This window comes from Parus major, chromosome Z (genome assembly GCF_001522545.3).
Source record: "Parus major isolate Abel chromosome Z, Parus_major1.1, whole genome shotgun sequence".
NCBI lineage: Eukaryota > Metazoa > Chordata > Aves > Passeriformes > Paridae > Parus > Parus major.
The window spans coordinates 32,448,583-32,463,588 of record NC_031799.1 but is presented as its reverse complement, the minus strand read 5'-3'; the positions used below and the strand labels follow the sequence as shown (position 1 = coordinate 32,463,588).

Genomic DNA, 15,006 nt, shown 5'->3' with positions numbered 1-15,006 from the left:
GCTCCTGAATATATCCCTATCAGGCATCAGAAAGCTTGGCCTGGTGTACGTTAGATTTCATTTTCCATCTTTACTGGTAAAACTGACATTTCTCCATGTAACTTGAGAGCCTTTACTATTCTTGGCACCCAATAAAACTTTCCATATGAAAGCCTCTATTTCAATTTTCACCAGTGAAAACACACTTTCACTTTGTTGAGACAGAAGTTGAAGTTTCTTACTTTATTGTATTGAAAACTAAATTTGCCACATATAAAGAAAACCAGCAAGAGACTTTGGAAATGCCAAAACACTGGTACAGGCTACGTAAAACTGCTTTTCTAAGACACACAGCAGAACTAAAATGCTGTGAGGGCACATGTGAACAGAAGTATATAGAATCATAGAATCAAGTATTCTCTACTGACTTGTCTTCAATTGTCAACAGCTTAATCCTCCAGCCTGACAGACTACCCAACATGAGCTGGTTATCAAAACTGGTTGTCAAAGAGTACTGGGAGCACAGGATGTCTTGATTCTGCAAGTGAGGTTGCAAAGTGCAACTATGAAGTTTCATTGGCTCTTATTTATGGTGGGTGTGGCTGCAATCCCTTCCAGACAGTTTTAGCATCAGGCTAGGCTGTAATCTCTCCACTTTTCAAGAAACTGACAAAGGTTTGCCTGTTGTTCTGTGGTCCTGTGGTACGAAAGTTTAGATTTAGTTCAGATAGCTACGATGTTCTCACTTTCACTTCACTGAACTATTTACAGTAATATGGACATGGCTATCATATGTGATGATTTGTGTCACACCAAAGCTATACTTCACTTACCACATTGCTGCATGTCCTGTACCGGATGTTTCGCCCTTCACAGGTCCTGTGTCCAAAAATTAAAAACAAACCCAAAAACGTTAATAACTGAATATAAAAAGCCAACATATAATGTTTACAGTGTCATTAACTTCCCCTTATATGTCACCTACTCCCCCACAAACCCTCTTCCCCAAAGTAAAGTGTTTTATCTGTCCCTATTGATGTATGAAAAGTAAAATTCTTTAGTTTCCTACCTCTGCTTTAAAAATTACTTTCTAGAAGGTAGTATCAGCTTGTAAATGAGATTAGAAATGAGAACACAGAATTTAGCTGGAAAACAACATCTGAATGACATGACTAATATCTTCTGTCTCCAAGCAATTTCTAATGATTTCACAAGGGCATAGCTCTGTCTACCTGGGCACATGCTCTAGCACTGGCACAGTCTGAGAAGGCAGGCTTTGTCTTCTGGGGCACCACTGGGCACTGGGATGAAGGAACTATGCCTGCAGCAGCAAGAACTCATAGTATAATTTGGGTTGGAAGGGACAATCCCACTATCATTGGCAGAGACATCTTTCAGTGGACCAGATTGCTCAGAGCTCCATTCAGCTGGCCTTGAACACTTTTGGGGATGGGACATCCAAAGCTTCTTCTGACAACTTGTTTCAGTGCCTCACCACTCTCACAGTAAAACATTTCTTTATAATATTTAACTTAAACCTACTGTCTTTCAGTTTTGATTTACCCTCTTTCAGGCTAGCGTGACGTAGCTTTTTCCCAATTTGATATGAGGGAAGAAGGAGAGCATAAAGCATTCTCCTCAATCCACTGGTGCAGCAGCTGGGCCCAGTGAGGTCAAGGAGAGCACATTCCCTGACATGTGCTCTCCATGGCTCTCCTCCTTCAGTCCCACAGCAGACCCATACCAGCCCTGATGCTGGCAGGGCTCCCAAAAACAAGGTCAACAGCCAGATACCTTTCTAGCACTGAGCAGCATGTACTCTGAGCATTTAACCTTAAGTGAAGTTTCACTATATTATGAGTTCAGACAGCATACTCTGCTGAGGCCTTCATGCAAATCAGAATGTAGGGTTTGGCTTTTCAAATATACTCTTCAAAAGAATAGAATTCCTAACATTTTTAATTTCTTAATTTCACAACTTTCCCCCCTCCCTCCTTCTTTTTTTTTTGGCCAGCACTTAACAAGCACACATTCCTTCAGGAATAAGTGCCTGCCAAACCTGATTTTTAAAATCCAAACCATTTTGAACTATCTAACAGCAAGGACACAGCATCTGCATTGCTTTTTAAATTTTTTTTTTTAAAGCAGAGAAACTTTTCTCATACTGAGTTAACTCTAAAATAAATGGAACAAGTTTCTGTTAAGTTATTGAAGTCATCCTCTCCGTCTCAATTATCCACAAGACTTAATTTTGAAATTTACCAAGTAGTCATTTACATACCATGGTTGTCTAAATGATCAAAAGAGGAGACAAGCAAGTAAATAAACCTCATCACATTTTCAGAATAAATTTAAGTGGAAAGATAACAAATTCTCTTGTGTAGCACTTTGCATTTAAAAATGATATTAAATGCATAACAGAAATATCACTAATCATATCACTGTCATTAATTCAATGGCTTTGTAGCATTACATATTTAATTCCAGTGAATCCTGCGTGCACAGAAGTGAAAAATGTGCACAGAGAATCTAGCAGTAGAAAAAACTTTTTTCTGGCGGTACAATAATAAAAATTATATACATACTAGACTATGAACTAAAAAAACCCAACTAAAAGACCCAGTAAGAAAAAACACACAAGCAACACCCCCTCCCACAAACACTACTCCAGTCATTCCTAAGCAATATAGGAAAGCTATATTCCTACAAAAATACAGGATAAATAGTTCATATTGCATTCAATAAAGGTACTTTTCTAATGATAGATAGCAAATAGAAAAGTATATTATGCAGAATGCAGGCAGCTCTAGTACAGGCCTCATTTAAGACACTGAATAGCTTGTTCATCAAGCTTGATACCTGCCCCATGTGTCTCTCAGAAATGCCAAACAATCCATCAGACATTACTTTGCTTCACACATACTTGCTATTAGCATAATTTCATAGCTGTAATTGATTAATCTTAAAACCACTGAACTTCCAGGAAAAGTTTAGCTTCCTTTCTATCAGCTGCCTCTCAGTTTGTTCCTCTATTTCATTGTTTCTTTATATTATCTGTTTTGAAATAAAAAAACACCACTCTTCACTTGTTCTCTGCATTAGGGAAAAGAATAGATTCTTTCATTAGACATATAACAAAATAACTATTTTTCTTCTTCTGGTTAATGGCCAGTGTTGTTCAGATAAAATGTGCAACTCTGGGTGCAGGTAGTGCTCTTATCATTCATGAAGACTAGGAAGCACTCTTGGAAAATTCACCTTGTTTCCCCACCAAGACCATACTTTGGAGTTTGGTAGTTTAAACTCATTAGTTTCATTAGTTATCACCCATCAGCCAAAAGCATGTAAACAACTTTCAGCCTCAGACAATAGATTTGCATTGTAGTTTGTATTTCAGATCTACTCTGCCTCAGGACAGTATGTCAGATTCTCTTAAGCACAAGTAACTATTTTGGAATTCAAACTCACGGGATTTGCACGCATATCTCAGCATGGACACTTTGCAGAATTCCACAGCACTGAGCCTTTAAGATGCAAGGAAGGATCATGGCAGATTAGTGAGCCCATGTCGTGAGATGCAGTCATCATTTATCCTCTGATCTCTGCAGGATATAAATGACAACTCCTACCAACAAGGAGTACGCACAGCCAGTAGGAAAACTCGGAAGTCAACCAAAATGCCAAGTTCATCTTGAAGAGCACAGAAAGAGTGGGAGAAGTAAGCAATACTTCTAGCCTTGTCTGTTATCTACACTGCAGGGGATTTTTCAGTGGAAAAAGGAAGCTGAGGGATTGGCTTGACAGGGAATTATTATCATGTGAATATGAAAGAAAAGCAAACTGTTGGGAATCAGGTTTCATTCCTTAAACTTAGTCACTTGTTTCCAGTAAAGTTTCTGAAAGAGGTTAACAACTTTTAATATATTAAAATATTCACTTCTCTTAATGCAAACAACCCAAACCCCTGGTATTTATTTCTCCAGGCTCCAGTTTGTAGAGGGACTTAGTTCAAGTTCCCCCCCTCAAAGGTCTCAAGTAGATGTGTATTTATGCTCAGCTAGAGTTAGAAACCTCGCAAAAATCCATGCCAGAAAGAATAGCAACCCCCGCCAAAGTTGCCTGTATCTGTAATTACCAAAGACTATGAAACAGATTTTCAGAGAAGGATCTCATCAACTCCTGACACTCTCAGCAGTTATCAGGCTTTTCTTAAGAAACAAGTCTGCACATACACAAGCAACTATGAACCATGGGTGGGTTATTTTTGTGTATATGAATTTTGATGCAGCTGTTCACTACAGAGTTTAGAAGTTGATGCAATGTTGAATAATCTCCATGTGCTTTATTTTCACAGACCTTGACAGGCACTTTTCTGAGACAGATTCTGGATTCTGCAAAGTACTTGTGAGATAAGTATGCTGTGGGTCTGTCTTTTCCCAAGAGATCTTAGGCAGGCTGTGGCATGAAGCCAGGCTCACATGTGGTGATAACACCATCTTGCATCTCCCTTTCTTCACACAGTTGCTCTCCCCTCCTTCCCAAATGTCGCACAGTATTATGACTTCCTGTCATCCTCAGTATAATTTCTGTGTTTGTGCTTCTCTGAGGAATAGTAAGTCTCTTTTAGTATTCCAGCTTACTCCTTTTCCTGTAAAGGAACTGAGAAGGAAGGTCCTTGCACACCAAGCTGTTATGAACAAGAAAGATGCATCAGGACTGCATTCACTTTAAGGAATTCACTTTCTGAAACTATTTGGTTGGGTCTGCTGAACTCATGTCTAAATCATTCAATTGTCAATAATTTGTAAAGATTTAAAAAGATTTTTCCGTATCCTTCTGTTCACAAGCACTTTTACTGCCATGGTGGGTTGTTGAGATGCCCTGGTACGTTTTGCCGTGCATCTGTAGAAATATTCCATTCTCTGTGTTTAGAAGACTGTCTCCTACAAGTTCCTGCATGTTGAAATGTGAAATATCATGAGTTACATAAATAGTTAACTTTGAGACAAAAAAAGTGGGCATGGATGCACAAGCCAAATTTCCCTGGCAAGTATAGTTACAGATCATATGAATATTCTTCTGCGGTCAAACAAAATAAACAACCAGGAAGCAAAATGCCAACTTCAGTCACTACATGCAGAAAACCAGCAAGGCAAATAAAAACATGTGTACTGATCAGGGGCCACGAAAGGCCAACTTTTGTCATAAATAACGTTTTTCACAACCTTAAGGTTGTTACTAGGCAATCAATAATTCTGATGTAAATGATGTTATTATACTTAGCATCAATGGCCTTGTGTACCTCATGAGGGTCAACAAGGCCAAGCACAAGATCCTACATGGCAGCAATCTCCACTATTAATACAGACTGAGTCATGAATTGACCAAGAGCAGAGAAGGACTTGGGGATACTGGTGGATGAAAAATTAAATATGAGCTGACAATGTGCACTTGCAGTCCAGAAAGCAAATTTTATCCTGGACTGCATAAAGGGAAGTACAACCACCAGGTCAAGGGAGATGATTCTCTCCCTCCAGTATTCTCTCATGAGATCTCATCTGGAATGTTGTGTTCAGGACTGTGTCCCCAGCAGCAGACAGAACCTGAGCTGTGCAAGCAGATCCAGGTCACAAAAATAATTTGTGGGGTGAAACACCACTCCTATGAAGAAAGACTGGGAATGTGAAGGTTAGAGATGGATTCACAAGGGGAAAGTAGTGTTTACTAATTTTTCTTATGTAACAAGGCCAGCCATCTCATTCACTAGTAGATGTATTTTTGCTAGAATTTAGCAAAGCTTTTGATAGAGTTTGTACAATATCCCTTTGGTAAATTTTTATTTCCAAGGTTATCTTTGTCTCATTCCAAGACACTGATTGCTGTTTTCTAAGTAACAGCTGGCATTAAATAACACTCCCTAAACTCAGAAAAGTATGACTGGCTAATGCTCTTAAAATAAAGAAGATCCAATTTAAGAAAAAAATGGAAAATACAAAGAAAACCTGTCAGAGTGCTTTCAGGATACTGTTTTTTTTCAGCAGTTAGTCTCACACACGTTTTCATCACGGCAGTATTTTTTATTTTTTTATGAATATTTTAAGAAGTGTCTTTAACTTTAGATTTGCACATATAACATTTTTGTTATATTGTATATAACATTTGTATTGCATGTATGCAGAAAGCAATTACAGTTGTGAATGTTTTTCAGCGTGCAAAAAAGGCAGAAAAGCAAAAATTTTTAAAAAAAAGCCTTTCAGCAAAACAAGGATGAGAGGTCTCTTCACAACCCAAGTGGAAAGAACTACAATATAAAATATCACCTGCTCTGCTGTATCAAAAATATACCATATAGAACATAATGCAGGCTCAAAAGTACTAACACCCCAATTCTCAACATTCTAGAAACTGGAGCAGGATCCAGGTTTTTGCAGCTGGTCTTTATAAAGCAAATGTTCTGAACAGGATTGCAAGTTCTCCATTCTGAGGAAGTTTACACCAACATTTAGATCATGTGTGTTAGCCCATGCCCACTGAAATTTCACATGTACAATCTAGCGCTTGTGTCTTTAGAAAATCACATTTTAAGTTTCTTACATGAATTAAGGCTTACTAAAACTCCACAAAAGCCTGACTGATGTAATTCTTTTTAAGTCCAGGGACAGATTTACTGAAAGACTTACGAATAGCTGAGAGCTTTTCCAACGAACCTAGACATATGAACAGTATATTATCTGAATGAGGGCTTTACAGACATTTTTGTTTGGTAGGCTACTTCTCATCAGAGAGATGCATTTATGTACACCATATCCATCATCCACCTGCAAGTACAATGCTGAGTATTGTTCATTCTGCTACACACCAGTTTTTCACCAAAAACCAATAAATAACATCTCTGTGTCTGGTCTAGCAAGGGATTACATAGGAAAACAACACTAGGAAAGCATTTTATATAATTTTTGATAATTTAGTGAGGCACTGAAGCCGGAAATTAGGACAGCCAGCACAATATATCTAACTGGTTTTCTGAAGACCACCAGCAGTCACTCCACAGACTACAATGCTGATTTATATTGTGTGAAATTTGCAGCTTCTTATACTGCTGACATATTGATTCAGGTATGTTGCTTGCTGCTTCTGACATTAGAAAGAATTATAGCTATAATCTCTCTCAAAAATTTGGAAAAGTTTCTCCATCAACTGAAACCAGAAAATAGTTTCAAACTTCTCATAATTACAGATTTCACTAATTGCAGAGTAAATACAATAATAAATTCCTTTTTAGAATGCTTCTAGGTGACACAGACTTAACTAGAAGCACCTACAAACTAAAGAAACTAAAACTTTCTTCCAGCTATTTGGAATCGTACACTATATTATGGAGGATGAGGAAACCATCTCGAAGTCTCAACAGAAGCAGAGAAAACCCAGCAATTCAGGCATCCTGAAGGTCTTTGAAGAAAGCAATATACTACACTAGTGTACAGATACAGTTTTAAACAAGGTAATGAGGGAAACATCCTCCTAAATAATTTCATAGCGCAGATCACCTAAGAATTTTATGACATTGACTGTACTCTTCATGAGTGATGTGGTATGCTTCAACAGAATGCCATTTATTTTTGGGGATGTATTCAACAACTTTGGTGGTAGCATTTGTGCACAACTATTTTACTCTTTTTTTCAGACCTTAAACTAGAAAAAGGCTTATTCTCAAAGTCAAAAAACTCCACAGTATTTAAACTGATAATTTTGACCATTATAAGAACATTTCATAAATGTTTAAAAAAGCCTAATCTGGCTCATTTAATATAGCCAGGATAGAGCAGGCTGCACTTACATCATTACACAATAATTACAGTAACCATGTTTGCTTCTCTTTGGTAAAGAAGCAACCCCCAGCCTACATAACTGCATCACTGTAATTTTCACTCAGAAAGTTTAAAGGAACTTTTATCAGTGTTAGACGTGAAAAACTTCAGAATCTCTGGGATTCAAAGCCCTTGAGACAGATGACTCTCAATATGGCCTGAAAATAAGGGTCACAAACACTTGCTGGGACTACATTCTAAATTCAGTTGTGATGCAGAAACAGTAGCCAATATTTTGGTATCAAAGTTGTATACAGATGAAATTTAAAACAATATTTTTCCAAATATGAAGTATTTGATGTTTCCTGTTTTCAGTGTCAGTCAGAAATGTTATTAACAGTTTCTTGTTCTCTTACTTAACTTCAAACTAACATGAATAACATGCATCTATTACATCATTGTCTGACAAACAGAAACCATTTGATGTCTGATTTGTAAACCACTAATATGTGTGATCAAAATTAGAATATATTACTCCTTAATTAAAAAAAATCTAATTTATTTATGAACCAAGTCAACTGACAATAAAGCTATGAGTCATTTATGCAGATCTATTGTTTTCACTTGGTAAAATGCAGTGGCAATGGCCAAACAACTAAACAAGTGAATCACTTCAGTTAATTTTGCAGGCTGAGCTAGCAGAAAAGCTATTTCACATTTGTGGTTCACTTGCATTTCCAAAAGGCAGTCATCAGGTGAAGAAAGAAAGGGAGGTGTTTGAAAAGGAGAGAAAAATATGTTCCAATAAGTGACACAGACAGTATGAACCAGATGAACAATGCTGGGATTAACTCCCTCAAGTTTGTTCCATTTTTTTTTAAATTTGATTTTTATTTTTTGGTTTAATGTGTGCTTTTCTTTGTTTTGTCCTATTGATGGTTTTGGTTTTGATTTGTTTGGGTTTTTTTTTTAAATCTCAGGCACTTTTATACTTTTATACTGTTAGGAAAATGTTAATGCTGACTTTCTTCTGCTACTGGACCCATACCCCTCACTTAATGGTGGAAAAACTCCACTCTATTCAGAAGTTTACGCAATATTTCCTAGAGGTAAAGGTGATGATCTCAAATTTCGTCCCTTTAGCTTAGATTCAGTAACCTTGGGACCCCATAACTAGCTCAGCACTCTGCTGTACACAAACCATTCTCTGCTTCATGTTTTTTCATAAACAGAAGCCACAGACAAACATGGAGGGTTTATAAGCAGTTTAAAGAATAGATTACATACCTACTATGAGCAAAAATAGTTTGCAAATCTTTAGGACATGCTTATCTTCTGCTACATGCAGCCTAACTTTAAAAGAAAGTGATAGTGAATTTGGAAGCTGATTGAAAAAATAATCAGAATTATCTTCTTGCAAAGCCTAGACAGACCAAAATGGTATCATTGTTACTGTGTTACTCATCAATATGTAAAGTACAATTCCAGAAAACACAGTATATTTTTAGATCAACATGGGTAAACAAGTGAATAAGAGAATTTAGAATTTCTTTTAAAATTTGAAACTATATACCAGTACAGGAAATAAATGCACATTAATTTTGGATATCTAATTCAGATATCTAATTCTAATTTATTATTACTCTGTTTGAGTTTGTTTGAATCAATATGGACACTTATTAATACCTGGATGAAATGTATTTGAGTTATTATCAATCACTATGCTAGATGACAAATACCAGCAGTGCTGCAGAATCAACAGACTGCAACAAATAAGAGTTGGACTCCAAGCAAGAGGGCAAAGTCCATATTGCAGTGCCTCTCTATCTGTATTTCCATAATCTCTGTATCCAAAGCAGCCATTAGATAATAAATCTTTGTTCCCTATAGCAGCTCAAATGTTGGTAGTTTGGCCCTCAAGACAAATATGAGTGGTCTATGGTTCTCCTCAATACAAGTTTTCACGAGTAGCGCTGTGTGGCAGTTCATTAAAAAAAACCAAACACCAATAAAAAACAATAACAACAAAAATACATATATAATTAGTCTGGGAGGTTCACTTTCAAATGATTAGAGCCAAAACCCAGCAACATTTAAAAGGGGTCTGTCTCTTTACATAAATAACAACAGTATCAGAAGTTATAAAGAGTTATTGCAAGCAAAGACCATGAAAAGTGTCATCCTTTGAGTTTTGACACTCTAATTAATAAAACTATTTTCCTGGTAGTTTATTCTGCCCTTGGAGTGATCCAGTGATTGCTGTTAGCATGGGATACCACCAGGACATAAAACTGACTTGGGTTGACAACCCCTTTCTGCTTGTGTGACTGGCATTTGTATTTATATCATTATCATAATGGCCTTAGCATAATCAGAAACAGTTTTTCTAATGAAATTTACTGCTAAACAGGCACTACCCTGAAATTTTTGCTGTTTAAAACACAATAATACAGAATTTTTCACTAACACTTTCCATTCTTTCATCACAGCTGTGAAGGCCTAATGCAAAACATGTTCCCAAAACAAACAACACAAGCACAAACATAACTTTGGTAAATAAAAGCTGGAAAGAAAGCTGGTTTCTTTTATTTAGCTATGTATATTAATGGTGTTTAGGAATGGGCAATTAGCCTTTCTATTTCTTCAAAGCAGATGCAGTAGGCTCCCTATCCATATGATGCTCTGAAAGTCACCTCATACAGAACTAAAAGATACAAGGCATAATAAACATTCCTTCTAGGATGAGCAATGTTTAGATTAATTTGTTCCAATTTGTTCTAAATGTGTTGCCAGTTTTCATTTGCCAGAAGAATCTAGTATTGCCTTCAAAATGCAGTGAAATTACACATAACAAATACATGAGATAAACTGTACTGACCAAGAAATTGACCCACAGAAATGGACATTTTGGTCAAGCCTTGCCAGCTTTGAAGTACTCATGTAAGCAGGCCTATTTGGAAACCTTAGATGAGTTTCTTTTATCTGTTCCCTCTCTGACATAGCAGCTTAAAATGCATGCTTAGCAGAAAAATTAATCATTTAAACCCTGTACTTAATTAACAATTGCATATAGACCAGGAAAATCTAAAAACTATCACACATTTGATAGAGTGCTAATTCCAGGACAAGTGTTACTATTCATGATTTATTGCTACTGGCTACCTAAAGCCACACATAATTAACTCCCCTCTTCCTATCCTGGAAATTGGAGGTTTCCATGCCTGAATGGGTCATAGTTTGAGGTGGGTTTCTTAAGGCAGGAAGCATTGCTTGTGTCCTGAAGGGACACAAGGTAAGGTAGTGTATGAAACCCACGTCCGTGTGATTATCGAGGTTATTCCCTGTTCCGCTGGTGAAGCTTCAGGGTTGACCTGAAGAGCACAAGAGTTAAAGAGAGTCCAGATGAAATGGTTTATACTCACATATTACAGAATGACAACTACTACTACCATATGAAACTCCAAGATTCACCTTCTAGGGCTGACAGAAACAGTTTCTGAGGGAGGAGAGAAAGCACCTACCGCTCCAGATTTCATGATATATCTGGGATCATGTTTACATTGAAGCAACATATTGAAAATCACTTATTTATTTAAGTATGGAAAACCATATAATGTGATTAAAATTATGTTCCTGTCTCTGAAATTTCAGATTTTGAGGTGAATGCAGAATCACAACTGGCCATGATATTAACAAGGTGTTGGAATCTGGTCCCACCTTTAAAACCAATTTTTTTTTTTCTTATCCATGGGAATGAAATAGCAAAGTACTGGTTTTCCACTTATTTCAACAGATGCCTTTGCCTAGCTTTTCTTCCAGCAGATTTTTGCACACAGTCAACTCAATAAATGGGACTACTAGGAGACTGTTCACAGATAAAGCTAAAATACACAAAATCCTATTCTGGTGTTATGGTTCGATGCCTTATACTTCTTTCTGGTCTTCACTAAACAACATCACATACTAAAATGTCAGACAGAGGAAATTATTTGGACTATATGGCCACTGTTTGTTATATTAACATCAGTTTTATATGCACAAGAATAAAAATATGAAAGAAAGTATGCAGGATGAAAAATTGTATTAGATTTTTTTATCCTACAATATATATGGTATCAAAGATGGCAATAAGCCATAAACTTTGGGTCTGAAGTTTCCCTTCATATCCTTTATCAGAAATCTGTTAATATTTATCACATAAACCATTTTTATTGCAGCTGATTTTTTTTTCTAAAGTAGAAAGAAATAATATTTGCTAGAAATATTTTGTAGGTAAAACTTACATAAAGTACAGAGTGGAAAAAAAGTCAAATGAGTTGTTCATTTTCCATTGCAAGTTAGTAACTGGATAGGAATAAGATCTCAGATGCCTGACTGGGTACCCAGAATTCACCTTTGTACCAGATAATTTTATTTCTGTTAGTTGGGAGGGCCTTGCTGGTACTGAAGACTTCCAACCTGAAATTTGATTTGTAAGGTATCCTTTGTAGAATCGTTACTCTCTTTTATATAGCTCAGGATGCCACATTTGATTAATGTGTTGCTTTCACAGTCAGTGTGGCTGAGACTGTGGGGTACTAAATGTAGTGAATTATCTGTATTCTGGTACAAACGCATGACAACTCTTACTGCTTAAATGCTGAAAGTAGATGGAAGTTTCAACTTCAGGAGCTGGCAGCCTTTCAGCCTGTCCAGACCACTTTTTTGTCTCCATGGGTTCTTGCTATATTTTAAAGGGTGTTGCCTTATCAAGTGTGTTGGCTGCTTGCCCAAATAAAAAAACGAAAAAACACCACCATAGTTTTTTGACATCGAGATGGAAATTTCAGCGTAGGTCAAGACTCCCACTGGTTGCTTCTTATGGTCTGACACATATGAATAGGTTGAATTTTTCCATCAATAAAGTAAAAAAAACATTCAGCCACTTACTTGCTGCTCAGGCAGCGTCGCAGTGAATATGAAGCCCCTCCTCCACAGGTGCGTGAGCATTCGCTCCACGAGCCCCAGGCATCCCACAGCGAGTCTCGGTCTTCCTCTGAGCGAGCTGTTCTGGAGCTCTGAGGAGAGGGGGAAAAGGACAAAAAAAAAAAAAAAATCAGGAAGAAATATTTAGGCATCATAATTACTGTTCTAATTTAACTTCTCTTTTTACTGGATATCAGCCTGATTATTTAAAGCACTGAATAAATTGAATAAATCTGCTCCTCTCTGGCATGTCTACTGGTTGACAACCAGTTCCGTAGTAGTGAATGGTGTATGAATTCACTTTCATCTTTTGAATATCCTGCTTTGTCTCAGTTTGAGGCTAGTGAAGCTGCTATAAGAGAGCTCTTTGAACAAGAGTGACACAAAGGATTTTTTCTGATTAAGAAATGGAGTATTATAGACATTAGACAGAGTGCTGTGAAATTTTGCTGCTGTGTTAGAAGCTATGAAAGGGCATGTTGAAAGGTGCCTTCCAAAATGCTGCTAAGGAAAAACTGAAACAGAACATAGCGAATCAATGTGCTAAAAAGGCAATCTATATAACTACTTTCATTCACTCACCATAAGGAATTTGCACTATCATTGCTTCCCTGTGTAAAGGTCTATGAAAGTTGCTGGACAAACTTTGCCCAACTGTTTCAACCCTACTGTTTTTTAGCTTAAAAAAGAAAATGCACATTCCCTGAAGAGCAGAAGCTACCAGCAGCGGGTGCAGACAGTGCTGTTGTTACTGCCAGTGGCTGTGCTCAAACAACTTCACAGAGAAGCAGAACTGAAGGATTCAGAAATGCTCAGCTCTTCAAGGATTAAGTCATAAACATGCAGCACTTCCTGCCTCAAACAATGCAGTCATACCTGTACTCCGCATTTCATTTTCATTCCTGCAAATGCACTGCAGAAACATAGATTTGTAAGGACACAAATGATTTAACCATCTAGATAGATATTGTCCCTAGTGTGCAATGTGGTTTTGCTGGAAAAAGTGACTAATTTTGAAAAGTTGTGCAAAAAATGGCTGTGTCTGATGGAAATAGGCAGTATTCTCCTTCAAAGCTTGAATTATACTATGGGCCAGCACCTGGTGAGTCGCACTTCTAAATGCACTTTAATGAGAAGGCAAAACAACACTACGAGGAAGACTTTAAAAGTGCAGCTTAAATAGAGAAACACTGGCAAGCATCATCTCTGGCCCAAGTTACAGCAGTCAGCTTTAGCTCCCACAGCATCATAGTAGATACCTAGTTGGAAGGTACCCATCAGAATCATTGAGTCCAACTCTTGCCTCTGCATTGCAAGTGTCACACCATGTGTCTGAGAGCACTGTCCATACACTTCTTGAGCTCTGTCAGGCTGGTGCTGTGACCACGTCCCCAGGGACTCTGTTAGAGTGTCCAGCTATCCTCTCAGTAAAACCTCTTCTTGATATCCAGTACAAAACTCCCCCTGACACAGCCTCAGTGCATTCCCTAAGGTTCTGTCACTGGGCTGCACAGAGAAGAGATCAGTGCCTGCTCCTCCTCTGCCCCTCACAAGGAAGTTGTAACTTCAGTCAGGTCTGTCCTCAGTCTCCTCCCGGCTGAACTGACCTTAGCTGCTTGTCATGCAACCTCCTTTCAAAACCCTTCACTGTCTTTACTGTCCTCTTTTGGAACTCCCTAGTAGTTTAATGTCTTTCTTATATAATGGCACCCAAAAACTGCCCCCAGGACTCAAGCTGAGACCACTCCAGTGCAAAGCAGAGTAGAACACTCCCTTCCCTTGCCTGGCTGGTGATGCTGTGCTGTCAACCAGGACCAGCTGGTTGCTGGCAACACTAAGGGATTATTTGGGACACAGTAATAACTCAACACTGAAATAATTTTATTTTTAAGTGAAGCTGACTAGTAGTAATGAAATATGGTGAAATATACCAGCCTTGAATATTGTTATTCATGAGTAAAATGAAAATTAATTCAGTCTGTGAGAGATAATGCAGGGCCTGTCTAATGAGTATGTAACAATTATTTGACACACTCATTTTATCTTACCCTTATTAAAATACAAAAACAACAACAAAAAAATAACACAGCAACTGCAAGGGCAAATGTAAAAATTAAAGTTTCATAAGTGATCAGATTCTGATTATGACTACATGTGACTCAGTACCCAGATTCACATTTGAGATAGAAGACATGACTGACAACTTACTGAGGCTATTTTACCTGTTTTTTGAAGAATAATTTTTATAAAATGA

At 37.4% G+C, this 15,006-nt stretch overlaps 1 protein-coding gene across 2 annotated transcripts in view; it reads right to left on the bottom strand.

Annotated features, from left to right (window-relative positions):
* The window catches only part of ADAMTSL1 (ADAMTS like 1), a 387,761-nt gene that overhangs the window by 152,232 nt on the left and 220,523 nt on the right, over positions 1-15,006 (bottom strand). For both annotated transcript variants that reach the window (XM_015614942.3, XM_015614944.3), the window contains 2 exons: positions 12,717-12,844; positions 813-858 (listed from right to left, as the gene is read on the bottom strand). In XM_015614942.3, the coding sequence (XP_015470428.1) occupies positions 813-858; positions 12,717-12,844 (174 nt within the window). The remainder of the gene's footprint in view (positions 1-812; positions 859-12,716; positions 12,845-15,006) is intronic.